General features: G+C 50.3%; 1 protein-coding gene across 3 annotated transcripts in view; it reads left to right on the top strand.

The window, feature by feature from the left end:
* Asap1 (ArfGAP with SH3 domain, ankyrin repeat and PH domain 1) overlaps positions 1-10928 on the top strand; it is a 297167-nt gene extending 286239 nt beyond the window's left edge. For all 3 annotated transcript variants that reach the window (XM_013025186.1, XM_013025185.1, XM_013025187.1), the window contains 4 exons: positions 1057-1115; positions 3685-4184; positions 6141-6263; positions 10011-10928. In XM_013025186.1, coding sequence (XP_012880640.1) covers positions 1057-1115; positions 3685-4184; positions 6141-6263; positions 10011-10085 — 757 coding nt within the window. In that variant the 3' untranslated portion in view covers positions 10086-10928. The remainder of the gene's footprint in view (positions 1-1056; positions 1116-3684; positions 4185-6140; positions 6264-10010) is intronic.
* The last annotated feature ends 8822 nt before the right edge of the window (positions 10929-19750 follow it).

The raw sequence follows: 19750 nt of genomic DNA, 5'->3' as shown, positions 1-19750 counted from the left end.
GAGAAAACTAACCCCCAAAATGGTTTAGTGGCTGTCCAAGTTCTCTCTCCCTTCCTCCACACTCCATGTCCCAGGCTCCTTCATATACTCAGCCTGAGTTTGTTCTCAGTCTTCCAACCTGTCATGTGCACGCCTTCTCTTGCACTGTGGCTTCACCTCAGCAGCATTAAGGTCATCAGAAGCTGGGGGAAAGCAGGCAGAACCAGGCATCCCAGAGCCAAGCAGAAGACGAGCACACATGAGTCTCATCTCCCCTGAACTCTCGTGGGTTGGTTGATTGGGTGGTTTGGCTTGCTCTTTCCCACTCAAATGCAGTTAGCATAAAGAAGAACAAGTGCCATCTTTCAGGCAACCAGAGGCCCTAGATCATGGCATGGGCACTTGCTGCTTGTATTCCTTGTGTGCACAGCCTGGAGCCTCTGAGTGCTCTCCCGGCTCTCATTAACGGGACGGCATGACTTCTAGCTAGTTGATGCCGAGTTTGATTGTTCAGGAAGCATGGTACGCACTTCTGTGCCAGCGACTTGGGTGTTTTTTTCCCCTGCTTATTTACATGTCCTCCACAAGGAGGCCCCTGCCAAGAGCAAGCCTGGAGGCTTGTGAAAGCAAGCTGTAAGGTGAGGAGGAAGGAAGCACTCAGGGACCCACACAGCTTGATTTCACTTCCACCACTGAGCAGCCTGGAGACCCCTGCTGGCCAGCGATACTCCACACACCTCAGTTTCCCTGTCTGAAATGGGGTTTGGGGGCTGCTTTGTGGAGGGAGGGAGTATTCTACCCTACATAGGAGCCACAGTGCGCTGTGTGTACATTTTCACCTCTGGAAGGACCATGGTGTGGAATGCTTGACTTTATTGTTAATGGGAACTTTTTTTCTACACCCTTCCCCTGCATTTCTTCAGCAGTACAAACTGAAATACGGAAAGTAGACAGTGATCTTTTGTTTAAAAAAAAAACTGAGAGGAGTCTTTAGGTAATTCTATCAATGCCTTTGGGTTAGTTTAATCTCTGTTGGTATTGTAGCCCACTTAGATCCTAACTACTGTTGTTTATTAGCACCAGTTCTGCAAAGACGGCCCTTGGCCCCAGAGTTCTTCCCAAACTACCTCAGAAAGGTAAGACTGATCTTGTTCATGTTCACAGGTATCTAAATTGTGACCATATCTGCTGGGACAGGGATCTCTGTTGTTCACTCATCTTCCAAATGTCTAGAGGACTGCCAGGCATGTGGTGTGTGGTAGAGGCCCAGGAAGTAGCAGACAGCCACCCTATTTACAGATTTCTTACATGTGGTTTTGACCAAGCATGGTTAAAAACAATGTCTTTTAAATCAAAGGAAACTTTAAATTCACATACACACTGGCAGTAGAGCGCCATTGATGCAGCAAAGCTCCTGGCCCCACATTATTTCAGTTGTGTTTCAATTTGGGGGAGAAATACGTCTCCCAAAAATTAAACAATGTCCCAAAAGCAAGGTAAAAAAAAAAAAACCTTGTTAACATGTTTAAGTGATAAAGTAAAAATCTGAGGGGTGTTTTGAAAGGCAGGATGTCTTTTAGCAGAAGTGATGCTATGGGAAAATGAGTCAAGCATCTGAAGTACAGCACTGAATTCTGCCTCCTGATGCATGATTTTTCCTTAGCAGCTGTCTCCTTGGGACCATAGAGTCCTAGATATCGTGGGCCTATTGCATTTATAAACTCAAACATCTGTGAGTTGTAAGACATATTATTATGACCCCCAGGGACCATTCGTTCCCCTTTCTTAGTTTTGATCAGAGATTAGGAGCCAGTCTGAGCTCTTGGACTCACTTACTGTGATTTGGGGCAAGAGACCCAATTCCCCAGCTGAGAAGTGGGAAATCCTGCTGGCCCCATCAGGCTCTGTAAGCAGAGTGAAAGCGTGCTTCAGCAAACCCCTAGCAAGAGGGTAAGAGGGTGGCATCTGCCATGCAGAGTGGGGATGCCGGGCTCTGCCAAGCACATGAAAGCTTGTCTATAGACTGTTTCCCAGGCAGGCATTCCACTTTGAGCAGGTCTTTTGTCTTCCATAATCCTTCCAATACTGTTCAGCCTCCTAAAATTTTACCCTCCTTGTTACAATGTAAGTGATCGTATAGCCTGCTTACCTTTAGAGACACAGCTTCCCTTCAGAGACGCCTGTTTCACTCAGTCCTGTGTAAGATCTCAACGGACGTGCAGAGTGGCAGGGTAGCAAGGTGGGCAGTGCCATCAGCAGCAAGCCCTCTTAGTTGAAGTTCACCCTTCTCCAAACTCTTAGGTCAGGTGTTACCTCAGAAGTCTTAGGTGACATAGCGGAAGCCACAAGGTTGACCCACAACCCTTGACTGCTGAGTCTATCGGGCTGTGTTTTGTTGGTGGTAGTTTTTGATTGTTCTTTTGTTTGGGGCTTTGCAGGTGTGCGTGCGTGCGTGCGTGTGTGTGTGCGCGCGCGCGTGTGTGTGCGTGTGTGTGTGTGTGTGCTGGTCCTGGGGCTGGAACTCAGGGCCTAGGCTCTGTCCCTGAGCTGCTTTTGCTCAAGGACTCTACCACTTTTGCCACAGCTCCACTTCTGGCTTTTTAGTGGTTAATTGGAGATGAGTCTCACTGATTTTGCTGCCTGAGTTGGCTTCAAACTGCAATCCTTAGATCTCAGCCTCCTGAGTAGCTAGGATTATAGGTGTGAGCCACCAGCAAAAATAGCTCTGCTGCACCTCCCTGACAACTCACAACTTTAGGGTTTCTTCTCCTTTTTGTCTCCTCTGTCTTCTACAGATTGTTTTCTAAGTGTGTTCTGTTTTAAAGGTGAAGTTCTTTATTTGATTCACTCAGTACCCCTTGTATGGCCATTTCCTCCCTGAGTGTAAGCTAAGCGCTTGACCTCTGTACCCAGAACAAGAATTCTGAAATAAGGAATCTTGGCTCAAGGAACTCTGTTTAACAATAATGATAACTGTGCTCTTAGAGAATGTTTGCAGCCTGCCAGGTCCTGTCAGTGAATTCTTTACATAGCTTAATTCACGTAATTCTCATGACAGCCATTCAAGGAGAGTCTTAGAGATGAAGAGGCACAGAAAGGGTGTATAACATGCCCAACCGTCATACAGCTAATAAGAGGTTGAGCTAAACTGGTGTTGTCCTGAGTATCTAAAGTGTTCCTCTCCAGAGCTATAGACAAAGCGCTGTGAAAACTGTGAAAATGGTTCAACTTTGGCATTGTAGCATTGCCTACAGTCTGGTCTAGGATGCAGCTGGTAGAGAGAATGACAGGACTTAATGGATATGTTAAGCAGAGAACACAAGCCTTCAGATGGCCAGTGTCTGCATTGGTCTCATCGGCATGTGCATATAACTGCGAGGTGGGTGCATATCACTGCAGGGGGTGTTGGAAGAAGGTAGTTATTTCTTGCTGCGTGGATCATATAAAATGGGAAATACATTATGGTACAGCTGTAAAACTGGCTAGAAGACCCCTTCAGAATATCTCTTCTTCTGATAAGGAATTTTAAAGCATGGCAGATGCTTTTGCTAAACCAATTTGTAGAACAGAAATGTATCTGTAGGAAAATCAAGAATGAAACACAAAGGTGGTTTAAATGGCTACACAGAGGCTACAGGCTTATGGGAAAGCTTCGTTAGTATACTTTACAGTTCCCTGACTGCCCCCCCCCATTGTCTCCCACAGTGGCACTAAGGAAAACAGAAACGAGCCATCATCTCTCCCTGGACAAAGCCAATGTCCCACCTGAAATTTTTCAGAAGTCATCACAGTTGGCAGAGTTACCACAGAAGCCACCACCTGCAGACCTGCCCCCGAAGCCCACAGAACTGGCTCCCAAGCCCCAAATTGGAGATTTGCCACCTAAGCCCGGAGAACTGCCCCCCAAGCCACAGCTGGGCGACCTTCCACCGAAGCCCCAGCTCTCAGACTTACCTCCCAAACCACAGATGAAGGACCTGCCCCCCAAACCACAGCTGGGAGACCTGCTGGCCAAGTCACAGCCAGGTGACGTCTCCCCCAAGACACAGCAGCCCTCAGATGTCACTCAGAAATCACACCCAGGGGATCTGTCCCCACATGTGCAGTCCCGGGACGCCATCCAGAAACAAGCATCTGAAGACTCCAACGACCTCACACCCACTTTGCCAGAAACGCCGGTACCACTGCCCAGAAAGATCAACACGGTGGGTGGCACCAGGGCTCAGGCACTCTGACCCCTGTCTGCACATTTTCTTTTCTTCTCTTCATTTTCTTTCTTGTGTGCCAGTCGTGGTACTTGAACTCACAGCCTGTGTGCTGTCCCTGAGCTTTTTTCAAAGTTAGTGCTCTACCACATGAGCCACAGTTCCACTTCCTGTCTACACAGTTTCTTTTCTTTTGCAGCACTTGGGGGTCAAACCTAGAGCCTGTGTGTCCTAGGTAAGCTCTACCACTAAGCTGCCTCTCTGGGCTCTGCTGCAGTTTGAACATTGGCAGAAGGCCACTTGCTCCAGTTTACATGAGGAAATGGGCACTCCCTCACCCATCTGGCTGCATGTCCATGCTCTGCTTCAAGCACAAGGGTGGGACACAGCCTAGGGGTTAGTGATGCAGACTTTGCACTCCGACAGGCCTCAGACCTGGTTCAGGGCCTCATAGATTGCACACATGTGCATTGCACTCACCTCTGTGTCTGTGACTCATCCTCAGAGAAGCAGATAGACTACCAGACTTACAGAGGATAAAAGGCACGACCTTGGGGAAGAAACATTTTCTGGGATCCTAAGAAAGCAGTTTCCCAGCTCTGAGTTGTTTCTAACTCTCCTTCTCACTGAACCTTGCTGAAGGAACCAGGGGGAAAGCCCAGAGACCTCCACAGATAGAATTCTGTAACAAGTCTCCACATCCCATCACTGTCCTGAGACTCTCCTCATCCTCCAATGCCTCCCCTTTATCTTCATGTACAAGTGCTTTTTTTTTTAGCCTTTTTTCCTGGCAACCATTTTTAGAAACATGATGTTCCACAGAAATGGAACACTAGCCATCCTCCAGCCTCAGTTTCCTCAAGTATCAGGCAGAGCAAGAATGTCTACAGGCCCCAGACATGGCTGCACCCCATGAGGCAGGAATACCCCAAGTTAAGAGCACAATGAGGGGGCAAGCCAGACGTCCTATTACACAGGACAGCTCTATCTCTTATTATAAAACACGGCTACAACAGAAGTGTATCACATCAAAACCAAAGAAAGATAAACACAGTAAACCCTGTCCTCTTGTGCACTAGAGACCACCACGGCTAGTGCTAATCCAGTGATGCTGTTCTCAGGAGATCCTCCCTCGCCACACGGGCACCCAGCCTTTTTGTGTGTGCACAATTGCAGCTCATGCTGTGTGCATTCTACTCCTGTTTTCTTATCTAAGCCCACCATTGTAAATGAACACATCTGAGTCAGCAGGAGATGAAAATCTGCCGCTGCCACAGTTCTTCTGGGTTTCCCAGACCCCACAGGCTCCCCCCGGGAACTCGGGAGCTGAGATCAGCCAGGAGAAACTAGGGACAAAGAGGGACAGAACATGATTTTGTTAGCTGGTATTCCTAAGAAGGCACTGTTTCTGTGTGCATCTCCTTGTCTTCCAAGAACTGGAAGTCCAGCCAATAAAAACTGGTCACAAATTACAACTGTTTTGGGAATCATGCAGGACCTTCTGGTCCACCAACGCGTCCTGACCTGCTGTTTTGCATGAGGGAACAGAGAAATCTGTTTATGCTGCACATTCAACATGCACAGGCTGCACATTTTGCTTTTACATCATGTTTCCTAAAACCATTTTTAGACTCTGCTGTCATGTGTACAAGCTGAGGCTGGAGGGATGGGGGGAGGGGCGGGGGGAAGGGCTGTCCCCTGGAGGGGGACAAATCTGAGTTGTGATGCCACCGTCACTGGCTGCTCTGGAGCAAGCGAGCAGCACAGGCACCAGCGGATGCTGGGGAGGAAGAGGCTGTCAAACATCCTCCCCACACTTGCAGTCGAGGAAATCGGGGCTCAGCAAATTGCCGTCGCCTGCCTAAGGCCACCCACCATATAGAGTGCTTAGGTCTTTTCTCTATCAGTCTGTTCTCCCTGCTGAAATCCAGGTTTTTGCTGTTGTTCTTGTTGAAGGGGAAAAACAAAGTGAGGCGTGTGAAGACCATTTACGACTGCCAGGCAGACAACGATGACGAGCTCACGTTCATCGAGGGGGAAGTGATTGTTGTCACAGGGGAAGAGGACCAGGAGTGGTGGGTATGTACAGCACTGGCCCATTCGTCCAGCCAGCCAGCTTTTCCATGCGCCCTGGGTTCTCACCACCTGTTCATCCATCCTGCCAGCCTTTCCACACGCCCTGGTACCTCCTACTTCGGGTGCTGCAGATACCATGGGGAAGAGAGTCCTCTCAGGCATAGATCCTGCCAGCTACATCGCTTACCTAGGAGTTTGTCCTTTTCTGTCTCTGGTATGTGCTAGAAAAACGCAGCTATTTCTTGCACATAGCCAAGGGAGTTGACTTTTTTTGGTTTTGGTAGTATCAGAGTTGAGGCTCAGGAGCTTTGCGATCTATTCAGGCACCCTACCATTTGAACCACATCACCAGCCCTTTTTGCTCATTTTAGGGTCTTGCTGTTTTGTCTAGACTGGCCTAGACTGCAGTCCTACTACTTCCGTATAGCTAGAATGCTAAGGCACACACTACCACACCCAATTGTTCGTTGAGATAGGGATCTCACAATTATTTTTGCCCAGACTAGCCTCAAACCACAATCTTCCCAATCTCAGTTTCTTGAGTGGCTAAGATTACAGGCATGATCTACCGTGCATGCCTGGCTGAGAATTAACATTTACGTGAGTTTTTTTCCCCATGGTAGCCTATCATAATTTCATATGTTGAAGGTGTTACCTAATTTTTAAGATGCAAAATTCACTTTTCTTTTCCTTTTTTTTTTTTTTTTTGGTCAGTCGTGGGGCCTGAACTCTGGGCCTGGGCGGCGCTGTCCCTCAGCTCTTCAGCTCAAGGCTAGCACTCTACCACTTGAGCCACAGTGCCACTTGCGGCTTTTTCTGTTTATGTGGTGCTGAGGAATTGAACCCAGGGCCTCATGCATCTAAGGCACGCGCTCTACCACTGAGCCACCTTCCCAGCCAAAACTCCCTTTTCTTGAGCACATTGTCTGTGGCCGTGTAGTTAATAAGCATGTGAAGTGGAGACTCTTGAGTGGATCCTGGCCTGAAGACCTGTGTGCTCCACTCTTTCCACAGTGCTCCGCTTGTTCAGGCCAGAGTCGACCATGGAGGCTCAGCTGCTGAGCAATGCCGAGTGTGGCCCTGATGCCTTCCTCACATGATTTTACAAGATTAAGTGAAAATATCTTCACATCTCCCTTTATGTTCAAATCTGCCATCCAGATGTGAGGAAGGGACGGCCTTGCTGTCTCTCCACAGGGCAGCCAGGAGCCCAGCTGCCGAGGCGGGAACGCTTCCCCATGGGAGCTGCCCGGCAGCCAGAGCACCTTTCCCAGCGTTAGCATGGAGTTCTGTGTGGTGGCAGCCTGAGTCCCCTTGTCCCAAGAGAGGTCCGTGCTGTCCGCAGGCCAGAGTTGAGCAGAAGCATGTGTCCACTTGCAAAAGGCTTTCTTCCTTCAGGCCTATGGCTTAACAGGATTTGCTCACTGCTCCTCCAAGAGGAACTTCTCTCCCAGGACTAATAGCGGTATCTGGAGATACTTTTACTCTCAGGACTTGGGAAAAGTGAGGCCTTTGGCCTCTAGTGGGTAGAAGCTGGGGTGCAACTCTCACCATGCCATGTCAAGGGAGCCCCACCACAAACTGTCAGTAGTTCCAAGGTTGAGAACTAGGGCTGCAAGGGCAGAGCTGGCCAGCACTTCCTTTTTTCTTTTTTTCTTTTTTTTGCCAGTCCTGGGGTTTGAACTCAGGGCCTTGGTACCATCCCTAGGCTTCATTTTTATTCAAGGCTCACATCTACCACTCGAGCCATGGCACTACTTCCAGTTTTTTTCTGTGTACGTGGTACTGAGGAATCCAACCCAGGGCTTTATGCATGCAAGGCAAGTACTCTACCACTAAGCCACATTCCCAGCCCTGGCCAGCTCTTCTCCATTGGGCAGTGTGCTCAGGCAGGCAATAGTCTCTCTGGCTTCTGCCAGCAGAGTTGAGCTGCTTCCTGCAAGCACCTGCCAGCGAGCCTGCTTAGGACAGTGACAAGAGGCTGGACAAGAAGCACTTCCCAGTGACATCCATTACTCACTCTGTGGCCTTGATTCAGCATGTCCCTCTGTAAGCCGTTCCTGAGGAACACCTGAGACAGCCCCCACAGATGGCATCCCGCGCAGTGTGGTGCACGGCTGATGTCATTACGCTCAGCCAGTGATTTTTGTTACAGAGAAACCAATGGTTCCAGCTAAGACATCGGGGAGAAGAGCATTTCCCAGGAATCTATAGTACCAATCCCTGGGAAAGTTCTGCAGGCACAACGTGACAGAAATTGTCATCATGGGTCTGGGAAGGTGGCTCAGCGGTAGACCGCTTGCCTTGCATGCATGAGGCCCTGAGTTCGATTCCTCAGCACCACATAAGCAAAAAGAAAAAAGCTGGAAGTGGCACTGTGGCTCAAGCAGTAGAGCGCTAGCCTTGAGCTGAAGAGCTGAGGGACAGCGCCCAGGCCCAGAGTTCAGGCCCCACGACCGGACCCCCCCCAAAAAAAAAGAAATTGTCATCATGGTAACATTGATGTGTCACTGCATGATGCCAACAATGACCTCACAAGATGGCTAGACCAGGCCCTGGCACTTCCTACCTAAGAAACCATGAGTGTGGGTGGCTCTTATGAGCACAGCGCTAGGCTAGACAAGGCTCCTGTTCCCTTTGCTACCTTGTGGGGGGAGGAGGAGTTGTCCTGCTCTGAAGTCACCTCCTCTGAGTATTTGGCCTTTCAAGCCACTGCACGTGATTCTCTTGTTCCTTCACTTGAAGGTTCCTGTCTGGTATGATTCTTTTTAATGCAATTGACACTAATTTAATTGAGGTAGACATGATTTTTAAAACTTAAAGAAAAATCTTGGCTGGAGGCATGGCTTAAGTGGTAGAGCGCCAGCCTAGCAAATGCAAGACCCTGTGTTCAACTTTCTATACAAGGATTAGATAGAGGTAGCACACCAGTCAGGAGCCAAAAAAAAAAAATTTTTTTGCAGGTAACTGTAGCTTTGAGGCTACAAGCCACCATAAGACTCAAGAGAGTCCCAACAGCCTTTTGCTCCATATCCAGCAGAGTAAAATGTACAAAATGGTCCCTTCCATGTATTCATTTCTTCTGTTCTAATCGAATCACATAAGCCTTGAAAGAGTTGGGGGTTTTTGTTTGCTTTTTGTTTCATTTCGTTTTGCTAGTCCTGGGGCTTAAACTCAGGGCCTCTATCACCATTCCTGAGCTCCTTTTGCTCAAGGCTAGCACTCTATCACTTGAGCTACCACCACTCCACTTCTGGTTTTCTGTGATTAACTGGAGACAAGAGTCTCACGGACATGGCTACCCAGGTTGGCTTTGACCCACGATCTTCATACTTCAGCCTCCTGAAAAGCTAGGATTACAGGTAGTGAGCCACTGGCACCAGGAGAGTTGGAGTTTCTTAAAACCTATTTTACAAATAAGAGACATTTGTTAGAAGTCACCCTGCTGGAAAGGCAGCCTAGCCCAGACTGAGGAACCTGAAGCCCGGGCACCCTGGGCAGGTTCTCCTACCTCTCTGGGCTGCAGCGCAGGTGCAGTAGGGTCCGTGCTCAAGTGCTGAGCATCTTTGTAAACTCTGTCTGGCTACTTTGTGCTTGTTGCTCTGTTAAAGCATTGTCTGATCTGTGAGCTCTGTGAGCAGAAGTGAGCCTGGGCTCTGGACCGAGGTTGGGCCAGGCTGTCCCTCACTGCACTTGTCCAGGGCAGCAGCCTGCTGCCTCCAGCCTGACCAGTCTCTTTTCTCCCTGCAGATCGGGCACATCGAAGGACAGCCTGAGAGGAAGGGAGTCTTTCCGGTGTCCTTCGTTCACATCCTGTCTGACTAGCAAAAAAGCAGAACCTGAAGATGGTCCACGTCCTTCATGCAGACCTCTGCTTCCATGTAGTCCTGTGCACAACGTGTATATAGCTGCTGTTACAGAATAGGAAGCTTGTGGGAGGGCCACTCAGGAGGGAACAGAGTGTGAGTTGTAAATATCCTGTGGTCCCTGCCTTCACCAGTATTAGGGTAGCCTCGGGACCGGCATGCCTTACTGGTTTGCCAAAGCCATCCTTGGCATCTAGCACTTACATCTTTCTCTATGCCACTCTACAAGCAAAGAAAGAAAGAAAGCAGGAATGTGCGCTGGCTTTGTGAGTGCACATGGTCTCCAGCAACTGTTAAGGGTCCTAACAATGCAGTATTCTCCATGCTGTTACTGAAAAGACAGTGCTCGTAGAGGTGGGTTCTGGTGTCCAGCCTGTAGTCATCGCTGTCCACCGTTTACAGCTACCAAACCCACGCTGGTATTTATTACAGAGAAGCCCTTCGTTAAGTGTAAGTGTTACTCCTTCAGCAAAATACCCACTGACCCACGCTCCTCGTGCCACTTCGCACAAGTGGATTTCCGTGGTCTCCCGGTGATGAGTGCCCACCCTGGGATAATACCTCATGATGCAAAAACATACCCTTCATGACTATTTGGACAGAAGTTTAGAACCACGTCTGATGAAGTTCAACTTTCAGGAACCAAGGACTGTCAGAAAACATTAGCCTCTACATTATGCATGCATCTAGAAGCTTTCCTGAGATTCTGCCTTTTATAAAGGAATAAACAGTATGGATAAGATGAACTGTACATTTTTTAAACCTGATTGCCATTAAAGCAGAAATTCTAAGGTTGCCACAATTTTGTTTCCAGTCAGTCATTTGGCCTTGTCCGGCTTACATGTTGGCCTTTGAGTGAGTCAGCAGCCTGAAAAGGTGTTGAAGCATCTGAAGTGGTCGCTTTTAAATGGTTTTTGTTCTTGGATAAATGTAAACTTAAACGATTGTATGAAGAAGTTCAAAAGCCAACCCTTCCAGCATAGAATCCAGGTGCTGAAACCAAGCGTTTGTTTCTCCATTTTCTTCCTTAATCCCCGTTAGTGATGCTCTTCCTACCTTAAAGCGCTAGCCGGTGGGCTCGCCCACTTCTAGTCCATTCATATAACCAGGATTTGGAACGCTGCTATGAATTGCACTGTGAAAAAGATGTCTCCCTACAAGGAGTGTGTGGGATGTGTGTGTGTGGTGTGTCAGGTTAGGTTTTTGCTTCTGTGTTTTTTCATGCCCACCATACTCATCAGAGCATTAAGAACATTGCAATGTCCATCTTTTACGTGAGTCTGAATGTTGGAGAAATGTGGTCCTTGTGCCCCTCAGCCAGTGGCGCTTTGGTGACTCAAGGGCTCCTGTGTTTCTTGGGTCTTGCATTTGCATAGACTGGTGGTGGCAACAGCACAGAAGACGAGTATTTTTAAGCAGAGAATCTAGACAATGAAGGAGAAATGTTCATTTCACAGAAGCACAGTTGCCAACAGGACCCATGCGGAAGCTTCCTCCCCAGTCACGAGCACTCGGCAGGTATTAATCTAGTTCTGCTTCCTGTGGCCTCTCCAAAAACTGAGCAGCCAGGTAAAAAAAATACAGCTTGCGTGATGGGCCTATTCCATCAGCGCTGGCGTCAGTGCATGTGAGCATGCCTGCAACGAAGCCAGAGCCGAGCACCAGCCGCCTTGGGGTTGGAACCACACTAGGGTGCAGACAGGAGGTTGCGTCCACTTTGCCCAGCGGCCCAGCAGATTCATTCCAGTGTTTTTAAATTTTCGATCAAAGGCCATTCTTTTTTGTGGCCTAGACTCTTTTCAACAGATGTGGAAATAGCATGGGTTTAAAGAAAACCAAAACATCAGATCCCAAATTCCATGCGCGACCTCAGTTCTTGTCCCGTTGCCCCAGTCACACAGATGCAACTTTCATGCCTTTTTTTTTCTGCTTCAGTTTGTGTTTTGCATCAAGAATTGTGTCTTTTTCTTTCTGTCTGTCTCTAATCCAGCTTACTGTGGAACATAGGAACATAGGCCTTTGGCGATCTTGTTGAGTCTGAATCTGATCCTGTTCTTTAACTCAGTGAGCCACTATCTGCAGTTTTGTACATGATATAGTATTTTGAAGGTATGGAACCTTAAGAAAAAAAATAGCCAATTAGTTCTCCCCCTCCCCCTAGAAATGGAAAGTTATGTTTGGCAAATAGTGTGTGTCTTATTTTCCTGTTGAACAACAATTGCTATTTATTTTTTTATTGCCTAGAACTTCACCATGTTGTAAAGAACCCCGTAGTTAGTTGAATTCATCAAGCATCAGTACCTTTTTCATTTCACATGTATTTAATGTGACAGTTTTTCAGTACTGTATGTGTTAATTTCTACTTTTTTAATATTTAAAATTGCTTTTAAATAAACATACTCTCAGTTGATCCCAAACATCTGAAATCAGGCCATTTTGTGAGTTATCCACTCCTCTTCTGACTGGAAGATAAACCAAGACTTCATTGGCTTTGCTTTGGGGGGTTGGATAACACGAGTGAGCCTGGCGTGGCAAAAGCCCCTCCCCCAGCCTGCCCAGGACGCGCCTTGGAACTTGAGTCCCCTCTCCTTCCGCTGCACCTGCTTTTGCTCCCAGTCCTGGTGCCAGGTGCCTGTGCTAAATGTGCCAGCAGCAGGCCAGTGCCATGTTGCCCATCAGGTGGATGCGTTCTGCCAGGCAGTGGGGACCACACAGGTGCTCTGCCTCACTGGGCCAGTGCAGAGGTGAGGTGCAGATCCCTGCACTTAATGGAGATTCGCAACCAGAAAACCTCTGTCAGACTCTGTGCCAGGGTCTTGAGGTGTCCACACATGGGAGACTCAAAGAAGTGCAATGGTAGAAAGTGGGGGTGACCCCACACTGCATGGAGAAAGTGGGGGTGACCCCACACTGCATGGAACACTTACTGTAGAGGAGACTTGTGCCTTCACACCTGCTCTGTCCTCTCTGAGGCCAAAAGTATCAGCCACTTGGAAGAAATGCACCCACAAAGCCGCAGTGATCTGCTTGGGGCCACTTACGTTGACTCCAACGATAGCTCTGTCCCTCCCTACCCCTGCTTTTCCCCTCCCCAGAGAGTGTGTGTGTGTGTGTGTGTGTGTGTGTGTACATGTGCCAGTCTTGGGGCTTGAACTGGGCCTGGACTCTGCCCCTGAGCTTTTGTGCTCAAGGTTAACACTCTTACCACATGAGCCAGTCTTCCTAACATCTTCAGCTCTCAGTCTACTGAGTAGCTAAGATTATAGGCCTGAGCTAGCAACGTCCAGCCCCATTTATATCTGTAGTTCTAATCACTCTCCGGGCAGGAGTAGGGTATAGTCACATTTGTTAGTATAACTCAGCCTCTGTTGCTTCATTTCTCAGTAGTTCCATCCATCATGAATCTAAATCTGTTCTTGCCCCAACTTGGCAATACATGGGTTTTCTGAGTGAGTGGTTCACTTTAGGATGACAGTATAGTGCCAAGGGCAGTTCCTAAGGACTGAGCCCACATTGAGGGTCCCACCAAGATCTGGGGCATCCCATTTGGTGGCAATTCCAGGCTTAAGGGGCTGAGCCATGTGGTCCAGGTATAATAGGCCTGGCTGTGTACAGGATTTTCCTCAACCTGTGTTTAAGGCAGACTCCTGGGACCTTCCTGGGACTCAATCTCCAGGAACTCTGACCAGGTCTTTAATACTGAGGGGTTTGGGTTAACTTACCCAAACTCTGAAAACTTGGCCCTAGGGTATCTCCAAGCATGGGCACAGGTAACATGTGGGCTGCCTCTTGGTCTCAGATCCGCTTGAAGCTATCTGCTGAGCTGAGTTGGACCTGCAGAAGAGCGAAGCCCAAGGCTTCTTCTCATGGTGGTTTTGCATGTCAGTTTGGGCCTCCTGAGCCTCTGACGGGCGTTGGGGAGCAGCCCTAGTCTCCACTGTGTGGGTAATGTTTGCAGCACAGCTGTGTTTATCTGAGCTTCAGGAGCTTACCTGCTCTGTGTGTATACAGGCCGCTGTCCTCACAGACCCGGGCCCTCACCTCTGCCCTGTGTCCTGAGCACATCAGGACCCCCCACATCTGGCTCCCTAGTGCAGGCCCACGAAGTGCCCGCTGCGGGACCCCTCGGGCCAGGACTGTCACTTCTCTGAACTGGACATTTCATTTCCTGGTGTATTCTTCCCGCATGGCTGACCTGCTGGCAGAGGGTTGAGGAAGGCCAGCTTTGACTCAGTTTCTCTTCACAAAAGGTCATGACCGGGGCAGCACTAGGCCATGTGAGGGTTCAGATTTAGCTTCCACCATCACAAGAGGCTAGACTTTGACACATTACAGTTCAGCATCTGAGCAGTGGATCCTCATTCAGGAAATGAAGGGTGCTCACTTCCCCTTTCCCAGTCCTCCTGAGACCTCAGTTCAGATCAGGTTAGCTGTGGTCAGCTTTAGGGCCTGCTGCTCGGACAGGCAGGGCCAAGGCCTGGGAAACCTGTCTCCAGCACAGCACAGATGCCATCCTAAGCTTCAAGCAAAGGGCACAGATGGGAATTCAGGTGCCCTTTTTCACCCTAGCCTCTGCCACTTGGCAAATGGCCATGTGATCATGATCTATGCCTGAGACGTACGTGCTCAAACGTGAGCTCAAAGTGCTACCGCTCTGGTGACCCACTGGCTCTGTGTCCTGTCTCCCTCCTCTCCCCCCTCCCCGGCCCTCCCTCTGTGCAGTTCATCATGCTAGTCCTCTTAAGGTCTTTCTACCATGCTACTCCTTAGTGATTTCCACCCTCAAGGTGACTTTGTGAACCACAATGCATCCCTGCACACCAGCTTTCCCTGGGTTGAAGATGGAGCTCATTGGTGGTGCTTGTGCAAGGTGTTGAGTTCGGCCCTCAGCCCCAGTGATGATGGGGGAGGGGAGGGTGCAGGTCTCTAAGAAGCCAGAGAGCCAAACTCCCCAGATTTAGCCACTGGCTTCTTCAGTCTTACACACGCCAGGACACAGCCCTGCGTCACGTCTGATCACATCTCTGATCACCTGCAACACATCTTCTGCCAGGTCCTGAGTGGCAGTTTGGGCCTGGCTGGGCCAGCCATGGCCAGATCCAGCTGGATCAGGAGGTGCAGTCCTAAAGATGGCAAGATTAGGCTTTGAAATCAGAGAAGCACAGGCAATGAGCCTTCATCGCCCCAAACTTTGGTCCCTTTCTTTGCCTAAGTGGGAAAGTGGCTGGAGTGTCAGACTGTGTGAGACATAAATGAAATAATGAGGTGCATACCAGGGGCTTCACTTAATCTTGACCCTGGAGCAGACAGTAATCAAGGTCACCACTCATCCTTCAAGAATGTCCAGAACTGCCAGGCACTAGCGGCTCATGCCTGTAATCCTAGCTACTCAGGAGGCTAAGATGGGGAAATAACGGCTTGAAGCCAGCCTGGGCAGGAAAGTTGATGAAAGGCCAATTAACCAGCAATAAAGGCAGACATAGAGCTGTGGACCAAGTGGAAGAGCACCATCCTTGAGTGAAAAAGCTGAAAGGCAGTGTCCAGGCCCTGAGTTCAAGCTTCAGAATGAGTACACACACACACACACACACACACACACATGTTTGCTGTCAGCTGAATATCTGGCTGTCCTTTCCGGGGAAGTGACTGTGGGCCTCAGAGGGAGCAGGGCGGGGGGCCTGGGCCCTGAGCAGCGTGTCTGAAGGCTCAGAACCCCACTTCCTGTGGGAACAGCCCTGTGCAAGCACACGGCATGCCCTTGAAGTGCGAGCGTGAACTTAGAAATAAAAACGAAACCGCTCCGCAGGTTGTACGTCTCAGCTCCGAGTCCCTGAGTGTGAGGCACCCTCGCTGGCCCGAGTCACGCTGGGCCAGGGTGCTGTGCATTCCTTGGCTTGCTGTCTTTTCCATCTTCAAAGCACATTTCAACCTCTACATTTGTTCACTTCCTCTGCAGCCCTTTCTGACGGTGACCTTCTTGGCACTCCTTTCTAGAGATCCCAGTGATTACACGGGACCCACAATTCCTGGACCATCTTCTATGCCCAGACCTAACTTACCCTAAGTCACAGAGGCGAGTGGACATCCTTGAGCAGGTGTCTCCTGAGGGCTCCTCCCAGCGCCCTGAGTGGGAGCCTGTGCTGTGGGATCTCCCTCAGGGCTCACATAGTTGTCTTACACCCACTCAGGCAGCCAGGATTTGCTATGGGCTCTGCCCTTGTCAGGTTTATACCCAAACTCAGCCCAGTAACTACCTCCAGGATGAGCAGGAAGGCAGGTGGTCTACACTGGTGAACAGATATCAAAAAGTCAAACCATGCATGTTGGCACATGCCTGTAATCCCTGCCCTTGGGATGCTGAGGCAGGAGGATTCTGAGTTCAAGGCCGGTCTGGGCCACCTAGTATTAGCTTCAGTAAAAGAAGGAAGAGGATGGGAAAGAGAGAAAGGGAAAAGAAAAAGGAAAGGAAGGAGGGGCAGGCTCTGTATGTGGGATGTGTGGGAATATCGACTGCACTTGGTTGAGTTGGGTATCAGGTGCCAGTTTTGGTAGCAAGAAGAAGAATGAGCCTCGCAGGAGGGAGGAGGGGCTGAACAGATGGCGAGCTTTCTATTTCTGTGCCAAGATTCCTAACTTTAACCAAATAAAAGACCAAATGCCTTTGTTTTCCCCAGACGTCAGCTTGAGCAGCATGGCCTTCTTGCGGTGCTGTCCACACTGTGCCCAGCCTCACCTGAATCCGCTTGACCTTTCTCAAGTCACAGAGGATGGTAAGAAGCGTCAGCTCTGTCCTGTAGAGCACGGGCTGTAATGCCAGGGTGGGACCAGGATGTTGGTGTCCAGAGTTCTCTCCTGTGCGGTGCCATCTTCACAGGACACTGTGCCGGGCACGGAGAACAGGCGCTATGGCTGCCTGTGCAGCTGTAAGATGGTGGATAGATCCACCCCTGTTGGAAAGCAATGCCCAAGACTACCCCCAAAAGACTGCCCCCAGGGCTCTGGTGATGTCTGCTCCATTCTGTGCTCGGCCTAACTAGCACCACATCCTAGAAACCTGGATGTCTTTGTGTGCAAGAAAAGGCTGTGCTGTCAGATGACCTTGGGGGGATCCTAAATTAAGGCACATAGTTATTCCAAAAATAACTAAGGCAAGGGCTGGAGGCATTGGCTCAAGTGGTAAAGCACCTACCCAGCAAAGCCTGAGGCTGACTTCAAGCCCCAGTATAAGGAAGAGACCAAGAAGATGGTATTTGATGTGTGTATATGTAATATATGTTCTTTTGCAATAGGGCTTCCCTATGTAGCACAGATGGGCCTCGAACCACTATCCTCCTGCCGCTCAGCCTCCCGAGTGCTGGGATTACACACCTCGCTCAATATAAAAATATGAAACAAACTTGAGGGCCACTTGCGATGTGCCTGCCACACCCTGTCCTCTGTAGAAACAAGTGCAGACATTGGGTGGGGGCTGGGAGATCAGCACTCCAGTAAGAGAATTCAGGGGGACACAATCCAGTCCCTGACAAGACTGGAGAGAGGTGGTATTGGGTCCGTGGTTCTTTGTCATGCTAATCTCTCCATTTCTTTATCTGCATGCAAGATTTGATCATTGAAGAAAAAACAGTGTGATTGATTATCCTCCTGTGTTCTCACACTCTGCAGTGGGAAAGGTACCCACAGTCCAAGAGACCTAAATGGGACCCCGGCGCCAGGCCAGGCTTCTCAGTCCTGGATGACCTGCAAAGCACTTGCAGGACTTTCCGAAGCCCCAGCCCCACCCGCGTCACCTGACTCAGAATCTTGGGTTGAGGTTCAGGTGTTCCAGCGGTGACAAGTTCCCAAGAGGTTCGAGTATATGCAGCCAGGGCTGAGCAGCCTTGTCACTGCACTCGGGGCTTAACCTTCAGCAGGTGAACAATCACCAGAGGGTCCCTCACTAGAGGTTCTGCTCCCCTAAGCAGTCCCCAGGTGATGCGGTGCAGCTGCCCCACAGACAATGGTGACTGCCCAAGGACCCACAGCTCTCCTCCCTTAGCTTTTGTGCCCAAGACTGGCACTCGACCGCTGAGCTACACCTCCACTGCTGGCTTTTTGCTGTTTAATTGAAGAGAAGAGTCCCATGGACTCTCCTGCCTGGGCTGGCTTTGAGCTCTCAGCCCCTGAGCAGTTAGGATTACAGGTGCCTGGGGGGGCATCTCCTATTTTTGCTTGAAAAATGTGGGGGCCTTGTGTGATGAGCAACCCAGATGCGAATACGGAAACACAGGAAACACAATCCGGTTGACAAAGCACTGGAAATGCGTGACCTCGTGTAGCCTCTCAACACCATAAGACTGCGTTGTTGTTGTTTATTCACTATTCATTTCCACTTCACAGATGAGGACACTGGAGTCACAAGTGCAGGGGTCTGTCTGGGCTGCACGGCTTTCCCAGCTGCTGTAACACAACACCACTGTGGTATGGGGGCGCCCACCCCAGCACCCCCAGGATAGCTGGAGGTGGAGGGTGGGAAGAAGAGAAGACAAGAAAAGCTTTTTGTATTTTGTCAGTGGTGGGCCTTGAACTCTGGGCCTGGGCACTGTCCCTCTGCTCTTCAGCTCAAAGCAAGCACTCTACCCCTTAAGCCACAGAGCCACTTCTGGTTTTCTGAGTGGTTTATTGGAGATAAGAGTCTCACGACTTTCCTGCTTGGGCTGGCTTTGAACTGAGATCCTCAGCTCTCAGTCTCCTGAGTAGCTAGGATGACAGGCATGAGCCACCGGCACCTGGCGAATGGGATTCTTTTGGTGCCATGCTGACTGTCAGGGGAAAGACATTTCTGGAATAGCGTCCCTATTCCCCAGATCACCGCCCCCGATGGCACAGATAAAGACCGGGTGTGAGCTCGAGAGCTGGGGAGCAAAGCAGACGCTCCCTCATCACCCCTTTAAGTGCAGAGAACACTGCATTCCTCCTTGCAGACCAGGGAAGGGCTGGGGTGTCCCACGAGGGGGCCACAACTACAAGGGAGGAAGGGGGGACCTTTTGATCTAGAATTTTCTGCGCTAAGTGACAAATCTTTGGAAAGCCATTTCGGATGGCGCCCACTCTGCCCCTGTGTTCAGCTGGGGCATCACTGGACCCCTGCGGTGGGGTTTTTGGAGGGAGGTTGCCGGGGAGTGGGGGTTCCAGCGTAGCCCTGGGGACTGGAGCAGGCCTGGCACTTGGTGGCCTTCAACAAATACGCTCGGAGGCTGGCAGCGCCGCGCATCCGGGAGCGGACCAAGGGCCGAGCGGACGGACAGTTTCCTTAGTCCTGGCGAGGGGCGCAGTCTGGGGTGACTGTCCCGTCCAGGCGAGGGGCTCGGCAGTCTGGGGTGACGTCCAGTGCGGGCGAGGGGTTCGGCAGTCTGGGGTGACGTCCAGTGCGGGCGAGGGGCGCAGCAGTCTGGGGTGACGTCCAGCCCGGGCGAGGGGCGCAGCAGTCTGGGGTGACGTCCAGCCCGGGCGAGGGGCGCAGCAGTCTGGGGTGACCGTCCAGTGCGGGCGAGGGGCGCAGCCTGGGGCCGCGGCCGAGTGTCCATGCCCACCCAGGACGGAGACCCGTCCTCCCCGCCGGGCCGGCGGCGACTCGCCCAAGGTCAC

The sequence above is a fragment of the Dipodomys ordii genome, unplaced genomic scaffold (genome assembly GCF_000151885.1).
Source record: "Dipodomys ordii isolate 6190 unplaced genomic scaffold, Dord_2.0 Scaffold82, whole genome shotgun sequence".
NCBI classification, from domain to species: Eukaryota; Metazoa; Chordata; class Mammalia; order Rodentia; family Heteromyidae; genus Dipodomys; species Dipodomys ordii.
Note: the sequence above shows the minus strand (reverse complement) of the source record. Positions and strands in the feature narration are given on the sequence as shown.